The following is a 17,399-nucleotide window of genomic DNA, read 5'->3' as shown; positions in this document are numbered from 1 at the left end:
ATTCAGGAGAAAGGTTTATTCGTCCTCGAGTTTCCAGTTAAGGGTGGCAAACCATCAAGCCCTCCTAAGGTGGTATGAGTTCAATTTGTGGGGCTCTCTGCCCAAATCTGAAGACTCCCTCCCGAAGCGTGACAGGAAGGAGTTCAAGGCTCTGATGGAGGAGGGTACAGCGGCTGCCAGGGCGACCCTGCAGGCAGCATCAGATGCCGCGGATACTGCTGCAAGGTCTATGGCCTCCGCGGTGTCCATGAGGAGGGCGTCGTGACTCCTGCTGTCTGGGCTGTCCAGCGAGGCACAGAACTCCTTGCAGGACCTTTCGTTCGACAGCAAGGCCCTGTTTGCAGAACAGATGGATGCGAAATTGCATGGCCAGAACGCTTAAGACACTTGGCCTCTATGTCCCAGCTCCGGCTAGACCAAGTTTAAGCTTCAGCTGGCTCCCACCCAGGCCACCCACTCTAAATATGAGCCCCCTTATAAAAAGTCTTGGGACTATAAGGAACGCCCATAGAGGCAGTCCCGAGCCTGGGCCTTCAAAGTGCAAACAGGTGGGAAAATGTTAGTTTTGACGGGACGCCCGGGGGCGATTTACCCGTTCATACCAGGGATTCACCCACAATAAAGCTTCCCTTCTCCAACCGGTTGTGTGCTTTTCTCCCAGAGTGGTCGCGGTTGACCTCAGACCGTTGGGTCCTCAACACCGTCTTCCACGGCTACACCCTCCAGTTTACCTCTACCCCACCCAACCACCCTCTGTCCCCGTCCCTCCTGGGGGACCCCTCTCACGAGGCCCTGCTCGAGGAGGAGGTGGGGCGGCTCCTTGGCCTAGGAGTGGTGGAAGTGGTGCCAGCGGAGTTCAGACGCAAGGGGTAATACTCCCGCTATTTCCTTATCCTAAAGGCCAAAGGGGGGCTCAGGCCCATCCTGGACCTGCGAGGCCTGAACCAGTACATGGTAAAGCTCAAGTTTCGCATGGTCTCTCTGGCCTCCATCATCCCCTCCCTGGATCCCGGGGACTGGTACGCCGCCCTCGATCTGCAGGACGCGTACTTCCACATTCATATATTCAAGAGGCACAGGCGTTTCCTCCGTTTCACGGTTGGGCAGGAACACTACCAATTTACGGTCCTCCCGTTTGGCCTGTCCACTGCTCACAGGGTGTTCACGAAATGCATGTCTGTGGTGGTGGCCTACCTCAGACGTCGTGGGGTTCAGCTCTTCCCCTATCTTGACGACTGGCTGGTCAAGGGCAGCTCCAGGTCACAGGTGCGGGATCACATGGCGCTCCTCCTGTCCACATGTGCCACCCTGGGCCTGTTGGTAAATGACACCAAGTCCACGTTAGTCCCGATGCAGCGCATAGAGTTTATCGGGGCAGTCCCGGACGCGATGTCGGCCAGGGCCACCAGACAGATTCGAGACCCTAAAAGGGCTCATTGACACGGTCACAAGGTTCCCCGTGACCACAGTCAGAGCGTGCCTCCAGCTCCTGGGTCACATGTCGGCGTGCACATATGTGGTTCGCCACACCAGACTCAGGATGAGGCCCCTCCAGCGCTGGTTGGCCTCGGTGTTCTCCCAGTCCAGAGACAGGAGAACTGTGCCGAAACTGGGGCTCACCTCCCTACAGTGGTGGTCCTCCCCGGGTAACATCCTCCACGGGGTCCCATTCAGGGGCAGGCCCCCATCAGTGGAGCTAGTGTCCAACGGGTTGGACCTGGGGTGGGGGGCCCATTTGGGGAATGTTCAGACCCAAGATCTGTGCATATAAACGTCAAGGAGCTCCAGGCAGTCCAGCTGGCATGCGTGGCCTTCCGCTCGCACCTGGAGGGCAGAGTGGTCAGGGTTCTCATGGACAACACAGCCTCAATGTTTTACATCAACAGGCAAGGCGGGGCCTGCTCCTCTGCCCTCTGCCAGGAAACCCTCAGGCTGTGGGACTTCTGTATACCCCACAACATTTGCCTACAAGCCTACCACTTACCGGGCGCCCGGAACTCATGGGCGGATCGCCTGAGCTGAGACTTCTCCTCTTAGCATGAGTCACTACACCCAGAGGTGGTGCACAGGATTTTCCAAGAGTGGGGAACTCCCCAGGTGGACTTGTTTGCGACTCAGCTGAACTACTGGTGTCCCCGTTTCTGCTCCGGGGGCGGGGGGCAGGGTTGGGCGTGGGCACCATCTCCGATGCCTTCCTCCTGTCCTGGTCGGGCCAGCTTCTCTATGCCTTCCCCCTGATCCCGTTGATCGGCAAGGTCTTGGAGAAGATAAAAACGGACAGGTCCTCCTGATTGCCCTGGCATGGCCCAGGCAACATTGGTACAGGTCCCTCACAAGCCTGGCGGTCGCCCCGCCATGGCTGTTGCCATCCCACCCGGACCTGCTCTCCCAGGACCAGGGCCGCCTCCTCTGCCCCAACCTAGTGGCACTCCACCTCATGGCATGGCTGCTCAATGGTTAGGCTGGGAGGAAAGGACGTGCTCAGAAGGGGTTCAGCGCGTCCTCCTGGAAAGCAGACGGCCCTCCACGTGTCAGGCCTACCTGGCGAAGTGGTCTCGGTTTTCCCAGTGAGTAGCCGATCGGGGCGTTTTGCCTGTGGCTGCTTCGATCCAACTCATTTTAGACTACCTCCTTCACCTTAGAGCCCAGGCCTAGCGCCCTCGTCCATCAAAGTGCACTTGTCAGCTATATCGGCCTTCCACCCACCGGTGCAGGGACACATGGTCTTCTCCCATGCTATGACTGGCTGATTCCTCAAGGGATTGGATCATCTCTTCCCGTACATTAGGCCCCCAGTCCAGCAGTGGGACCTGAACTTGGTGCTGGCCCGGTTGACGGGTCCCCCGTTTGAGCCGCTAGCTAGATGCTCCTGGTCGCACCTCTCGCGGAAGGTGGCCTTCCTGGTGGTGATCACGTCAGCTAGACAGGTCTCAGAGCTCAGGGCCCTGACCTCCAAACCCCCGTACACGGTGTTCCATAAGGATAAGGTCCTGCTCCGACTACATTGTTCGTTCCTCCCCAAGGTGGTCTCCACCTACCACATGGGTCAGGACATCTTCCTGCCGGTGCTCTGTCCCAAGCCCCATGCGTCCAGTAAGGAGCGCCTTCTCCACATGCTGGATTTGAGACGGGCTCTGGCCTTTTACCTGGAACGGACAAAGCCGTTCAGGAAGTCCTCGCAGATGTTCATCACCTCGGCCGAGTGCATGAGAGGTCGGCTGATCTCCATTCAGCAGCTCTCCAACTGGATCACTTTGTGTATTCGTACCTGTTACGACCTGGCGGGGATTCCCCCGCCGCCGATTGTAAGGGCACACTCGACTAGGGCGCAAGCCTTGTCAGCTGCCTTTTTAGCCCATGTTCCCATTCAGGACATTTGTAGGACTGCCACGTGGACTTCCATTCACACTTCACCTCGCATTATGCGATCGTCTCCCAAACCAGAGAGGATGCTGGGTTCGGCAGGGCGGTAGTCCATCCCGAGAGTCTGTGAACTCCTACCCACCTCCAACAGATATAGCTTGGAATCACCTATTGTGGAATGCACATGAGCAATCACTCGAAGAAGAAAAGACAGTTACCTTTTCCATAACTGGTGTTCTTCGAGATGTGTTGCTCATGTCCATTCCACATCCCGCCCTCCTTCCCCTCTGTCGGAGTTGTCTGGCAAGAAGGAACTGAGGGTGGGGGAGCGTGCAGCGCCCCTTATACCTTGCCATGGAGGCACCACTCCAGGGGCCGCTAGGGGCGCTCCCCTACAGGTACTGCTAGGGGAAAAACTTCCGGCACCGGTGCACATGGCGAGCACACACACCTATTGTGGAATGGACATGAGCAACACATCTCGAAGAACACCAGTGACGGAAAAGGTAACTGTCTTTTTTCTGTCTTATTATCTATCCCTTTCTTAATGATTCCCAACATTAGTGGGGAATGCTGTGGGGGAAGCAGCCTAGGGGAGTGATTGAGGGTGCTGTGGGTAGGGGTGACCAGGGAGAGCTGTGGAGGCAGCGGGTGGAGGGCAGGAGTGACCAAGTGACCAGGGAGTGCTGAAGGGTTGTAAGGGAAGAGAATGATCAGAGAGTGCTGGGGACCTGCAATGGGGTGTGTGTGTGTGTGTGTGTGTGTGTGTGTGTGTGTGTGTGTGTGTGTGTGTGTGTGTGTGTGTGTGTGTGTGTGTGTGTGTGTGTGTGTGTGTGTGTGTGTGAGAGAGAGAGAGAGAGAGAGAGAGAGAGAGACTAGGGAATGATGGTAGGGGAGGGGGGATGACCGAGAAGTGTTGGGAGGTAAGGGGGGAGTGACTGGTGAGTGCTATGGGGGGGTAATGGGAGTGACTGGTGAGTCCTGGGGGGGTAATGGGGGTGACTGGGGAGTGCTGGGGGGGGCAATGGGGGGTGACTGGGGAGGAGGGGTAGTGGGGTGAGACCAGGAGTACTGGGGGAAGATCAAGGATGACTGGGATGGGCTGGGGGAGCAGTGGGGAAGGGGGGGGGGGACCGGGGAGGGTTAGGGAGTAGCAGGGGGAGGGGAGTGACTGGGGGGGGTAATGGGGGGTGACTGATGAGTTCTGGAGGGCTAATGGGGGGTGACTGGTGAGTGCTGGGGAGGAAGTGGGGGGGACCAGGAGTACTGGGGGAAGAGCAAGGGTGACGGGGTGGGCTGGGGGAGTAGTGGGGAAGGGGGAGACCGGGGAGGGTTAGGGAGTAGCCGGGGGAGGGGGGTGACTGGTGAGTGCTGGGGAGGAAGTCGGGGGGACCAGGAGTAGTGGGGGGAGGGGTGACCGGGGCGGGCTGGGGGAGTAGTGGGAGGAGGGGGGTGACTGGGGAGAGAGCGGGGAGCGGGGACGGGGGGGACCAGGCGGGTGGGCTGCTGGAGCGGGGCGGGAGGGCAGATCCCCGGGGCGCTGGGGAGGGCCCGGCTCTCCCGCCACGGGGCGCGGTGCCTAGGCCGCGGGCGCTATGGGGGTGTCTCGGCCCGTCCCGGTCCCTCCCTCGCTCCCGCCTCTCCCCGTCACGGGGGGCGGGCCGGGCCGGCCGGGCGATGTCGGCTGCAGCGGATGCGGCCCCGGGCGGGCCGGAGGCGCCGGGCTCGGTCAACTCCCCCTGGGTCCCCGCTGCCGGGCTGGCGCCGGACCCCGGCTCCCCCGCGCTCTGCTGGGCCGCGCTGCTCGCCTGCCTCAGCCTGGCCTGCGCCTACGTGGGCAGCCTCTACGTGTGGAACAGCCACCTGCCCCGGTGAGTGACACCCCCCCCCCCCGGGACCGACCCACCTGCCCCGGTGAGTGACCCCCCCCGGGACCGACCCAGCCCCCCGGGACCGACCCACCTGCCCCGGTGAGTGACCCCCCCCGGGACCGACCCAGCCCCCCGGGACCGACCCACCTGCCCCGGTGAGTGACACCCCCCCCCCGGGACCGACCCACCTGCCCCGGTGAGTGACCCCCCCCCCCGGGACCGACCCACCTGCCCCGGTGAGTGACCCCCCCCGGGACCGACCCAGCCCCCCGGGACCGACCCACCTGCCCCGGTGAGTGACACACCCCCCCCCCCCCGGGACCGACCCACCTGCTCCGGTGAGTGACCCCCCCCGGGACCGACCCAGCCCCCCGGGACCGACCCACCTGCCCCGGTGAGTGACACCCCCCCGGGACCGACCCAGCCCCCTGGGACCGACCCACCTGCCCCGGTGAGTGACCCCCCCACCGGGACCGACCCAGCCCCCCGGGACCGACCCACCTGCCCCGGTGAGTGATACCCCCCCGGTACTGCTCCAGTGAATGACTCCCCTTCCTAGTACTGCCCCGAACCCCTTGAGCCACCTGCCTCAGTGAGTGACAACCCCCCTGGTGCTGCCCCGCCCCCCCCAAGTCACCTTCCCCAGTGAGTGACACCCCCCCCCCGGTATCGCCCTGGCCCCCCCCCGAGCCATCTGCCACGGTGAGTGACCCAACCCCCAGTACTGCCCCAGTGAGTGACCCCCCCCCCCCGGTCCCAGTACCGACCCACCTGCCCCGGTGAGTGATCCCCCTCCTGGTACTGACCCAGCGCCCCTGGTGAGTGACCCCCTCTCCTGATACTGACCCGCCCCCCTCCAGCCACCTGCCCCAGTGAGTGACACCCCGCCCACAGTACCGCCCTGCACCCGAGCCACCTGCCAATCCCCCCGGTGAGTGACTTCCCCCTCCCAGTACCAGCCCCCCGACCCCCTGCCCCGGTGAGTGACACCCCCCTCGGTACCTCTCAGGTGAGTGACAGAGACAGCCCCCTACCCAGATCTGGCCCCCTGTAGTATCTGCATTGCCCATAGGACATGTTCAGATTGTGCAGAATCTTGGATATTACTTTTTTTTTTTTTTTTAAAGAACCATTCTAGCCCTTGTGGTTCGTAGATTCATTGATTCTGAAGCCAGAAAGGACAATAGTGATGGCCCACACTGAGCCTCTACAGTAGCTAGGCCATTGCTTCTGGCTGGGAGAAATTGTCCAGTGCCTTAGAATGGAAACTCTTTGGGGCAGAGGGGCTGTCTCTTTTCTCCAAGTTTGTGCAGCGCTGGGTGCAATGGAGTTCTGGTCCATGACTACACAATTCATATAATAATAATAATGGGAACTGACGTAGTGTTGCCTTCCTGAGTCTGCAGAAAGGCTGAAATGATGGCTGGAGGAGGTATGAAGGCCTCAGTCCTCTATGGGAGACAAATGCCAGTGTTAACTGTTGCATGGACAATAAGCAGATGGAATAGGAGAGGTAGTGGAAATTGGCAGGAAAATCATTAGATGTGAAGAGCCACAAAGATGGGGAAGAAGGAGGGAACTCAGGAAAGGCGGGTGGGGAAGGAAGAGAAATAAAGGCCAGAGGGGGATGGGGTCAGGGCCGGCTCCAGGCACCAGGCAACCAAGCTGGTGCTTGGGGCGGCACCTGGAGGGGGGCGGCGCGGCGCTCGGGCCGCCGGGGAGAGCGGGGCCACAGCCGGGCTCGCCGCCCTCCCCCCGGCGCTCTGGCCGCCCTCCCCCCCGCGCCCTCCCCCCGGCTGCTGGGGGGAGAGCGGCGAGCCCCTCCTGGGGCTCGCCGCCCTGCGCTCTGGCCGCCGGGGGGAGAGCCGAGCCCCAGCCGGGGCTCGCCGCCCTCTCGCCGCCCTGCCCCCGGCGCTCTGGCCGCCGGGGGGAGAGCCGAGCCCCCGCCGGGGGGAGAGCCGAGCCCCCGCCGGGGCTCGCCGCCCTGCCCCCGCCGGGGCTCGCCGCCCTGCCCCCGCCGGGGCTCGCCGCCCTGCCCCCGCCGGGGCTCGCCGCCCTGCCCCCGGCGCTCTGGCCGCCGGGGGGGGGAGAGCCGAGCCCCCGCCGGGGCTCGCCGCCCTCCTCCCAGGCTCCGGCCGCCCTCCCCTCCGGCGCCCTCCCCCCGGCCGCCGGGGGGGAGAGCGGAGCCCCTGCCCCCCCCCCCTCGCCCCCCTCGCCCCGGGGCTCCAGCGGGGGGGGGGGGGGGGGGGGCGGCCGGAGGCTTTTTTGCCTGGGGCGGCAAAAAAGCCAGAGCCGGCCCTGGATGGGGTGGGGGAATTCTGCCCCCAACATGAAATTGTCATTAACAGTGGTACTCGGCTCCCTCTCCCAAATGAGCTCAACACCCCTGGCTTACATCAAAACACACAGAGAGAAAAACATAGCCCAAGTTCACACGGTGGGTTCGTGGCAGAGCCAGGAATAGAACCCAGGAGTCCTGAGGACCTAGCCCCCTAGGCTGTACGACAGAGCAGCCTCCATTCCTCTGCGCCCTGAAGGTTTGTCTCCATTTACAGAGACCACCCGGCTGTGATCAAGCGGCGATTCACCAGCGTTCTGATCGTCTCTGGCCTCTCACCACTCTTCGTCTGGCTCTGGAAGGAGCTGACAGGCATTAAGGTAAGATTGTCACCTGGTCTCTATCGCCTCCCTCCCCTCCCTCCCCCTCTGCAAGTTGGGCTGCCTACCTGGAGAGTAGTCATGTGACTCATGTAGCAAGCTGGGACTCCCTTGCAGCTAGCCTGGTCCCTCACATCGCCCCTCCTTCCTGGCTAATCCCATCAGGGAGAATCCTTTTAGTTAGTGCTGTGCCAGCCACTGCCTCACCCTCTGGCTCTGAGTATTGTATTACATGGGTGCTTGCACACCCTGATCAAGATCAGGAGCCCCTGTCATGCTGGGGACTGCACAGACCCCCCAGCCGAAATCAGGGCCCCATGGTGATAGGTGCTGCACAGGCACACAATGAGAGACAGGCCATGCCCCGAAGAACTCACAATCTAAACAGACACAGGGTTGGAGGGGAAACAAAGGCACTGAGAGGAGAAGGGACTAGCCAAAGGTCTCTGAGCCCTGTGCACTAGTCACTGGGGTGTGGGAGCTGGCTGCAGGGCTGGGCCAGGGGGTGATGGCCTGCATGGTCCTGATCCACATGTGTCTTGTGTTTTGCTCAGCCAGGTATATCCCTGCTAGTTCTGCTGGGCTTCCGACTGGAGGGAATCGTTCCAGCGACTCTACTGCCCTTGTTGCTCACCATGGTATGTGTAGGGCTAATGCCCTAGGGCTGCCCTGCACCAACCTGCCAGGCCCCTGATAGAGGCTTTGCTGGGAGCAGGTGCCTGCTTTCTCTTGGGGGCCATGGGTTTGTCTGTCAAACCGCCTTCTCCCCAGCCCCGCTTGCTGTAGCATGCCAGCAAACACAGAGATGCCAGGCTCAGTGGTCTGCCCTGTGCTGCTACCCTCGCTGCAGGGCATGGACTCCTCCATGGTGGGGATGTGGTGCAGGCTGCTTTGTCCTGACCTTGCTAGCAGAGCTGCCCCTCTGAGATCAGTCGGAAGGACTGTGACTCACTGAGCAGACAGGGCTTAATGGCCAGATGCCATCTCTAGAGGTGCTGAGCAGAGATTTCCAAACTGCCCAGGGGCTTTAGATACCCATTAAAATGCCAGGGAACCAGGCACCCAGATCCTTTATGTGACGTTTGAACAATGGCTGCTGTCTATGTGGGGGGAGAGGACTGACAGCTGGGGTAAACCTGAATGCCAAAGGGGACGCTCACTCAGCACCTCCTTTTCTGTGCCAGGTCCTGTTTCTTGGGCCCCTCATTCAGCTCTCGATGGACTGTCCCTGGGACTGGGTTGATGGACTGAAGGTCATGTTTGGTAAGGCCTTGCTATTTAGATGATGGTAGCACGTAGGAACACAGACCAAAATCGTCTCCTCTCATGCTGCGTGCCGGGTGCTGCGCGGACACAGTGAGAGACAGTCCCTGCCCTGAGGAGCTCACAGTCTAGCTAGACAAATGGTGGGAGGGAAAACTGGGGCATGGAGAGGGGAAGGGACTCACCTGAGGCCATTGGCAGAGCCAGGATTAGACCCCAGGAGTCCTGGCTCAGCTCCATGTCTCTAGACCACGCTGCCTGTAACAGCAAGCTGCAGGGAGTGTTGGTGGTGAGCTAAGGGCACTAGGGGGCATAGGTCGGTAGAGCTCTGTGTCTCCTGGGAGCTGCTCAAAGCTAGTGGGAGTGCACAGGGACAAAGAAGGGGGTCCCAGAGTCATGGGAGGGGGCATCCTCGGCCTGGTCTGTGCTTTTTGCTCAGATCTATTGAGATGAGATGCCCAAGCAGCACTGGGGAGGAGAGTTCTGTGCCAGGCCTCCACAGCACATCCCAGAGACCTCCAGCAGCGCCAGACACATAATGCTACCTTCCTTCTCCCTGCAGACCCCCGCTTCTGGGCACTGTGCCTGAGTGACATGCGCTGGCTCCGCAACCAGGTGATCGCACCCCTGACGGAGGAGCTGGTGTTCCGGGCCTGTATGCTGCCCATGCTCATCCCTTGTACCGGCCTGGGGCCAGCCATCTTCACCTGCCCGCTCTTCTTCGGGGTTGGTGAGTAGCCAGCACTGCTCAGGCCCCCTGACCGAGCTGTCCCATGGTGTCTGACAGAGCTCCCTCCCCAGCCACTGCAAAGCATCCAGGCAGGGTCAACAGTATGGCTCTGAGCACAGCTTCCATCCCCTGCCCCCAGGTTGCTGGGAGTGGTGGGGGCAAAGTCAGGGGGCATGGGACCTAGGCCCAGCATTGCTCCTTCCCATGTCACTTTTCCCCACCCCTCCTCTCTGTCTGTCTCCCTTCCTCTTCCCAGTGGGGCTGAGGGGTTTGCACTGATCCCACCCCTACCCCCCGAGCAGCTTGGCAAGGGAACCAGTACCTACCTCCTCCCATACAGTGGGGGGAAGGCCGAGTTCAGCTTCTCCGCTCCTTTCCCCAGTCCCACTGAGCGCAAAGCAAGCCCTTCTGAGCTAGGGGTGTCTGCCTTGGGCGCAGGAGCATGGATTAGAACTCTCAGCCCTATGCACAACCCCCTGCCTGGTGCCCATTAGGGGCCAGCATGCTCACAGAGATGGGGATCAGGTGCAGGTGGGGTTGGTGCAGCCTGGTCCAAGCAGGGTTCTCCTCAGATCAGCTCCTGCCAGTGGAGGCTAGGGAGGGGGTGCCGGGCTGGCCACAGGCATTGATGGACATTTCCCTCTTCCAGCTCACTTCCACCACGTTATTGAGCAGCTACGGTTCCGCCAGGGCAGCGTGGCCAGCATCTTCCTGTCGGCAGGTAGGAAATGGTTGCTAGGATGATGGTCCTGAACTAAGGACCCCTAGACCAGCACTACCTTAGGCCTGGTCCACACTACCCCCCCACTTCGGACTAAGTACGCAAATTCAGCTATGTTAATAACGTAGCTGAATTCGAAGTACCTTAGTCCGAACTTACCGCAGGTCCAGACGCTGCAGGCAGACTCCCCCATCGATGCCGCGTACTCCTCTCGCCGAGCTGGAGTACCGGCGTCGACGGCGAGCACTTCCGGGATCGATCCCAGAACATCGATTGCCTGCCGTCGGACCTGGAGGTAAGTGTAGACGTACCCTTAGCCTGCTCTGGGTGCAGCTGGTTGCGTGTGAACCTGCTAGCATTTCCTCCTCATTACCAGGGCAGAGGTAATTATGGTCAAACCCCTACCTAGAGCAATCACACACATCTAGCCAGCCCTGGAGCTCCCCTTTGCCGGACTCTGGCTCTTAACTGAGGAGAGTCCCTGTCTGCCACCAATGATGTGTGCCTGTACCACAGGTGTGGAGATGCAGCCATCTCTGGGGAGAGGAATATGTATTGTCCCACTGTATAGGAGGCTGTTGGGTCAAAAGCACAATGAGAGCAGCGTAAGTTGGCTGGGAAGAGTTTGGAGCGAGTTGCGGGGGTGAACAGCAGCTTCCCTCCAGAACAGCTGGTGAAGTCTGGAGGGAAGCTGCCAGTGGTAGCAAGGCAGCAACAAGCACCAGAAAAGAAGGGATGCAGTAAGTGGGGAGTCAGTGGATACAACCCCGGTGATTGAGTTCCATTGTCAAAGGGGAGCTAGTAACAGAGCTGAAATAGCCACAAAAGGGATAATACCTAGAAAAGAGGAAAAGTTCAGGGAAGACCAGTGAAGGAAATAGGGCTACTAAACATCCTTCAGACAAGGTGAAGTGACAGGAACAGAGACTTTGGCAGAGGAGGGTTAATTGTTCAATCAATCAGGAAGCCAACACATCAAGGAATATGTGTCTTTGTTGAAGCTGAAACTCAAAACAGTATGAAGGGTGGAGTTTATGTTCTAGTCCATTGTATTTTCTAAATCAAAATTCTTTTGTTCACTAAATGTAAATTGTAATCTATAAAGTGAGTTTAATTAACATAACTTTAGTTAGTTTGGCCTCGCTCTGGATCCCTGGTGGTGGGGGAAGATGTGGCAACCCTGTTTTAAGCGCACACAGTTTTTTGCCAGAAGTGATCAGTGGTGATGCTGTATAAGGGAGTTTCAGTGGCTCTCTAAAAGATTCTGCTCTCTCCTGCAGCTTTCCAGTTCTCATACACAGCTGTCTTCGGTGCCTACACAGCGTTCATCTTCATTAGGACAGGTCAGTGCTGCAGGTTGCCTTCCTGTGCAGACAGAGTTCCCTCCCCAGCCTAGCATGGAACCACCAGCCATTTCTCTACCCTCTACCACAGGGGCTCTAGTGAGATAAGACCAGATGCCTGTCTTGGAAAGAGTCCCTTCCCCTGTTTATGCCGTGTTCCTCCCTTATAACCAGTTGGGCTCCAGGGGTTTGCCTCTTCCGCAGGGCAGCCTGCACCCAGACTCCCACCCCCCTTGTGTCACACATCACCTCCATATAACAAAATTCATTCCACACATGGATGTAAAAAATTAGAACACTGGCTCCAGTCCCCCCAAAGCGGTGTCACAGGGCTGCTTCAGCTCATCTCTAGGCTTATGAATGCATGGTTGTGGCACATTGTGGGTTTAAAAAAAAAAAAAAAAAAAAAGGGTTCTCTTCTCCCGTCCAGGACACCTGATTGGCCCTGTGTTGTGCCACTCCTTCTGCAACTACATTGGCTTCCCTGCCATCTGTGCTGCCCTGGAGCATCCCCAGCGCCTCACTGTTGTCATCTTCTATGTGCTGGGCATGGTGCTCTTCCTCCTGCTCCTGCACCCCATGACTGACCCAGCTTTCTTTGGAGACATCTCTATTTGCTCTCTGTCTGCAACCAGCTCTGGCTTCTCTGTGTGCTCCTGACACCTGGGGCACGGGTTTCAGACCCGACACCCCCCTCCCCCAAGAGCAAGATATATATTTTTTTATTATTAAAGTACTTTGGAAGGTGTGCTAACTTGTCTTTCTATTACTGATTTTGAGGGCTGCTACAGCAGGCCCTCCCCCCCTCCCAATGGGTAACATTTAAATCAATTTCTGTACCGAATGACTGGAGGATAGCTAATGTGACACCAATTTTTAAAAAGGGCTCCAGAGGTGATCCTGGCAATTAGAGCTTGGTAAGCCTGATTTCTAGTAAAGAACAAAATTGTCAGACACAGGTGAACAGAATCCGTTGGGGAAGAGTCAATCAACAAGCAGGCGAACAAAAAGGATCCAGAGCACTTACATTTTCAGAAAGCCTTTTTAAGCAAGGTAAAGTGTCATGGAATGAGAGGGGGGAAGGTCCTGGCATGGATCAGTAACTGGTTTAAAAGATAGGAATATATGGTCAGTTTTGGGAATGGAGAGAGGTAAATAGTGGTGCCCCCGGGGGGGGGGGGGGGGTGTCTGTACTGGGACCAGTCCTTTTCATGAGCTACAAAGGGATCTCTCAACATATCCCAACTATCCAGGGGTGGTGGTGGGGTGCAAATAACATTAATAGGCAGCAGGTTTAAAGGGAAGTCTGGACTAGAGCAACCATTGCTCTGACCCCGTAGGGCCATTCTTACGAGTTTTCCAGTAAACCCTCACTAATAGGAGCAACCTCAGCACGCAGGTTTTCATAACTCTGCCCACCACCTTAGGGTGGGGCTTTCAAAAGTCTGCACCTGACCGTTGTTAACACAGCTCTGGAACTAGCGTGCAGTCTGCAGACGGAAAGGTCGTAGCTTGGACTCTGCTGTTCCCTTCTAGCAAACCAAACAGGCAGCCACTTGCGCCTGCCCCGCTGGGGCTGAGCCTCGCGGCTCTGCCCTTCCCACTGCCAGGCAGCGCCCCTCACCCCAGCCGGCTCGAGTTGCTGCCTGGCTTCAGCCGGACCAAACAGCGTCTCTTTGCAACGTAGCTGGGCCTCGGCTGCCACGCGCCGCCGGTGACTGAGGGCCGGGGTCGGGCCCCGGGGAAGTGTCCCCGCGCGGGGCGGGCGCTCTCTGCGCTGCAGCTGCTGCCTCTACTCGCTCGCGCGTAGGCCGCTTCCGGGCTTATGCCGCCGCCCCAACCAACACCAGCGGAGCCCCCCTCCCCCCGTCTCCAAGGGAGCGGAGAGAGCGCGTGCACCATGACGCATGCGCAGTTTCTCGGGAGGGGGGTGTTTGGTCCTCCTGCGTATGCCCGTCCCCAGCCAAGTGGTTACTATATCAGGGGCCAGCAAAGGTACTAGCGCCTGTGCTCTCTAGGGCCCTGCGGAGGGGAGGTATATGGGGGAGAGGCAGATTTCTGTGTAGGGGAAGATCGGGGATCCTCCCGCCCTCTGTAGCAGGGAGCTCTGCCTAGGAGCAAGTGGTGCTATTGTAGGAGGGGGCGCTACCCTATACAGCCTAGTAGCTGCTGCTGTTAGAGGAGGTGCTAAGTAAAAGCTTACACCGGGGGCAATCCCTCTATAGGGGCCTGCACATTGGATAGGGGAGGTGATGCCTGGCTATGGGGGGCGGGGGCTCGCTAGCAGTCTCTCTCCTGCGCCTTAGAACATCCCAGCTTGTTTCACCACCATGCAGGAACGTTTCCACTCTCACTGGCAGCATCACCAACAGGCTCTGCTCTGCCCTGCAAACTCCCCTCCACCCCCTGCAACAAAAATCATGCCTGGTGTGGAGAAAGCAAATGAAGTGTTATTTACCCCTTCACCCAACACACAGACCAGGGGTCACCCAATGAGTAGGCATCAGGCTTAAAACAAACATAAGGAAACACTTCACACAAGGCACAGTCAGCATGTGGAACTCATTGCCAGGATTGTTGTCAGGCCAAAAGTATAACTACCCAGCTTCAAAAAAGAATTAGCTGACTTTGTGGAGGATATGTTCCTCAATGGCTAGTAGCCGAGATGGTTAGGGATGCAACCCCATGCTCTGATTGTCCTTAAACCTCTAACTGCCAAAAGCTGGGACTACAGGGGATGACTCATTTGATAAATTGCCCTGTTATGTTTATTGGCTCTAAAACATCTGGCACCAGCCACTGCTGCAAACCGGAATAATGGGCTAGATGGACCATTGGTCTGAGCCAGTATAGCTGTTCTCGTGTCCTAATGCGGGGGAGCTGGATCCTGGGTTAGAATAAGCAAGGCAAAGATTTCTGCCCCAAAGGGGCTCGAGTCTCCTGCAAAGGCCAAGCAGGGCCAGCAGCTAGGAGCAGATGTTGGACAAATCCACACTGGGAACAAGAGGCAGATATTTAGCAGGAAGGGTGAGTCCTCAGTGGGGCAGCTCCCCCTGGGGCCAAGTTAGGGTGGCGGGATATGCTTAATTCCTTGGGGGCTTTACATGCAGGCCAGATGGCCCTAAAAGCCACCACCAGAGCTGAACTGGAGGCAGGAATCAGGGGGTAGCCGTGTTAGTCTGTATCTACAAAAACAACAAGGAGTCTGGTGGCACCTTAAAGACTAACCGATTTATTTGGGCATAAGCTTTCGTGGGTAAAAACCTCACTTCTTCGGATGCATAGAGTGAAACTTTCACTCTATGCATCCGAAGAAGTGAGGTTTTTACCCACGAAAGCTTATGCCCAAATAAATCGGTTAGTCTTTAAGGTGCCACCAGACTCCTTGTTGTTTTTGGAGGCAGGAATGGCTGTGGGGATCCTCTGGCCTAATGCCCTGCAGGGAGTCCGGCTGGGGACTCAGAACAAGTCCCTCTGGCCTTGGAATCCTTCCCCACACTAGCAACAAACAGCCCCACTGTGTGGGAGCTCAGAAACGTACAAGGATCTTCTGGTTTCACTAATTGCATCCCCTTACTTTTCACTGCTTTGACACTCGTTTATCTAGCAGCAGTCTTGTAGCACTAGGGCCACTCCCAATCCAGTGTGGTAATGAATCAAACATAACACGTGTCAGGCATAGGCGCCAACTTTTCCCAGCGCTGGTGGGTGCTCGCCTCCAGCACCACCCTGACTCCACTCCTGCCTCGCCCCCATTCCAACCCCTTCCCCAAAGTCCCCACCCCCTCCCTGCCCCTATTGGACCCCTTCACCAAATCCCCGCCCTGGCCCCGCCTCTTCCCCCTCCCTCCCAGCACTTGCCGCCACCAAACAGCTGTTGGAGGAGAAGCGGGGACGTGGCGTGCTCAGGGGAGGAGGCGGAGTGAAGGTGAACTGGGGCGGGGAGCTGCTGGTGGGTGCAAAGCACCCACCAATTTTTCCCCATTGGTGCTCCAGCTCCAGAGCACCCACAGAGTCGGCACCTATCCCAGGGGAGGTATTGGCTTAATTTTACCAACAGAGATAACAGTGTCTACACTACTGCGGTAAGTTGACCTATGCTATGCCACTCCAGCTATGTGAATAACGTAGCTGAAGTCGACATACTTAGATCGACTTACCGTGGTGTCTTCATTGCGGTGAGTCGACTGCTGCTGCTCCGTCAACTGCCTGTGCCTCTTGCGGTGCTGGAGTACAGGAGTCGACCGGAGAGCGCTCGGGGATCGATTTATCGTGTCTAGACTAGACACGATAAATCAATCCCCGCTGGATTGATCGCTGCCCGCCAATTCAGTGGGTAGTGTAGACATACCCTCATTGGGGGTAGAGTACAGGAGTGACTGGAGAGCAATCTGCTGTCGATTTGGCAGGTCTTCACTAAACCTGCTAAATCGACCGCCGATGGATCGATCCCGGTTGTAGCATAGATGGTGGGTGGCTTCCCCAGGATCACACAGGGATGAGGAATAGAGCCCAGGAGTCCTGTCTGCCCTTTTCTAAGCACTAGACAAACTTCCCCTTCCAGAGCTGGGGCTAGAAGCCAGGAATCCTAACTCCCAGTCATACCACAGTAAAGAAACGATTTAAAAAGCCCCCTTCCCCCACCCCAAGGCAGCCACAATAAAAAACACTCAAGTCACCAAAACCTTAATTAACAGGAAAAAGAATTCTTAGGGCCCCGCCTGCCTCTCTCTGCTACATACACCTCAAGGAACCACACTGGCAAATGGCTTACTACTGCATGCACAGGGGCTTTTTTATACACAGGGCCTTTCCCATCATGCTCAGCAGCAGAGGTAAGCCCATCCCACTTGCCCCTGAAGGGCTGAGAACCAGCCAATCACTGTAGCGTTTATTTTTCCCACTGTGCCAGGCTTTCCTTCACCTAGAGTTACAGCATCTGTTTGTCCGTGGTGACAGAGCACACAGAAATTCCTCCCCCTCCATCCTCAGCACCCTCTGAAGAAATGGGTTGTGCCAGGAGCCATCAATTCATGGCATTAGGCTCCAGGCAGGGAGCTGGGAGCAACAGAAGCACCAAGCCCTGCAGGGAGTGACTCACCCAAGGCCACACAGAGCTGGGGGTAGAATCCAGGCCTCCTAACTCCCCAACACTGTAATCCACTAGATTCCCACACACACACCTTATGAGCTAGGACTCCTGGGTTCTATCCCAGCCCTGCTGCAGGGATGGGTTCCTTTTTGGATAGACACCCCCCCCCCCACACACACACACACACTAGCCGTTTAAACACCACCAGATATGGCACACAAGTGACATTTTGCCCCCACATAAAGCCCTTCACAGCCTAGCCCCAGCCAATCTATCACCTCCCATCCGCTATCGAGAAGGCAACAGTCACCTGCCATCAGCCCGTAACACCGGCCTCCATTGCCCACTTGTTACATTT

General features: G+C 58.1%; 1 protein-coding gene across 1 annotated transcript; it reads left to right on the top strand.

Moving 5' to 3' along the window:
• The first annotated feature begins 5,040 nt into the window (after positions 1-5,040).
• Positions 5,041-12,697, top strand: RCE1 (Ras converting CAAX endopeptidase 1). The gene is made up of 8 exons (XM_065408439.1): positions 5,041-5,234; positions 7,790-7,892; positions 8,447-8,530; positions 9,077-9,155; positions 9,718-9,885; positions 10,535-10,606; positions 11,887-11,949; positions 12,380-12,697. The coding sequence occupies exons 1-8, from the start codon at positions 5,041-5,043 to the stop codon at positions 12,607-12,609; spliced, it is 993 nt and encodes a 330-aa protein (XP_065264511.1). The 3' UTR covers positions 12,610-12,697.
• The last annotated feature ends 4,702 nt before the right edge of the window (positions 12,698-17,399 follow it).

The sequence above is a fragment of the Emys orbicularis genome, chromosome 7 (genome assembly GCF_028017835.1).
Source record: "Emys orbicularis isolate rEmyOrb1 chromosome 7, rEmyOrb1.hap1, whole genome shotgun sequence".
In the NCBI taxonomy this organism is placed as follows: domain Eukaryota; kingdom Metazoa; phylum Chordata; order Testudines; family Emydidae; genus Emys; species Emys orbicularis.
This window is presented reverse-complemented; position numbering and strand designations above follow the sequence as displayed.

What these genes read in the sequence shown, in the direction of transcription:
- RCE1 (XM_065408439.1), top strand. Translation starts at nt 5,041, where the DNA reads ATGTCGGCTGCAGCGGATGCGGCCCCGGGCGGGCCGGAGGCGCCGGGC. An exon ending in AGGAGCTGACAGGCATTAAG is followed by an intron (nt 7,893 to 8,446) that starts GTAAGATTGTCA and finishes TGTTTTGCTCAG; the next exon opens with CCAGGTATATCCCTGCTAGT. An exon ending in GTTCATCTTCATTAGGACAG is followed by an intron (nt 11,950 to 12,379) that starts GTCAGTGCTGCA and finishes TCTCCCGTCCAG; the next exon opens with GACACCTGATTGGCCCTGTG.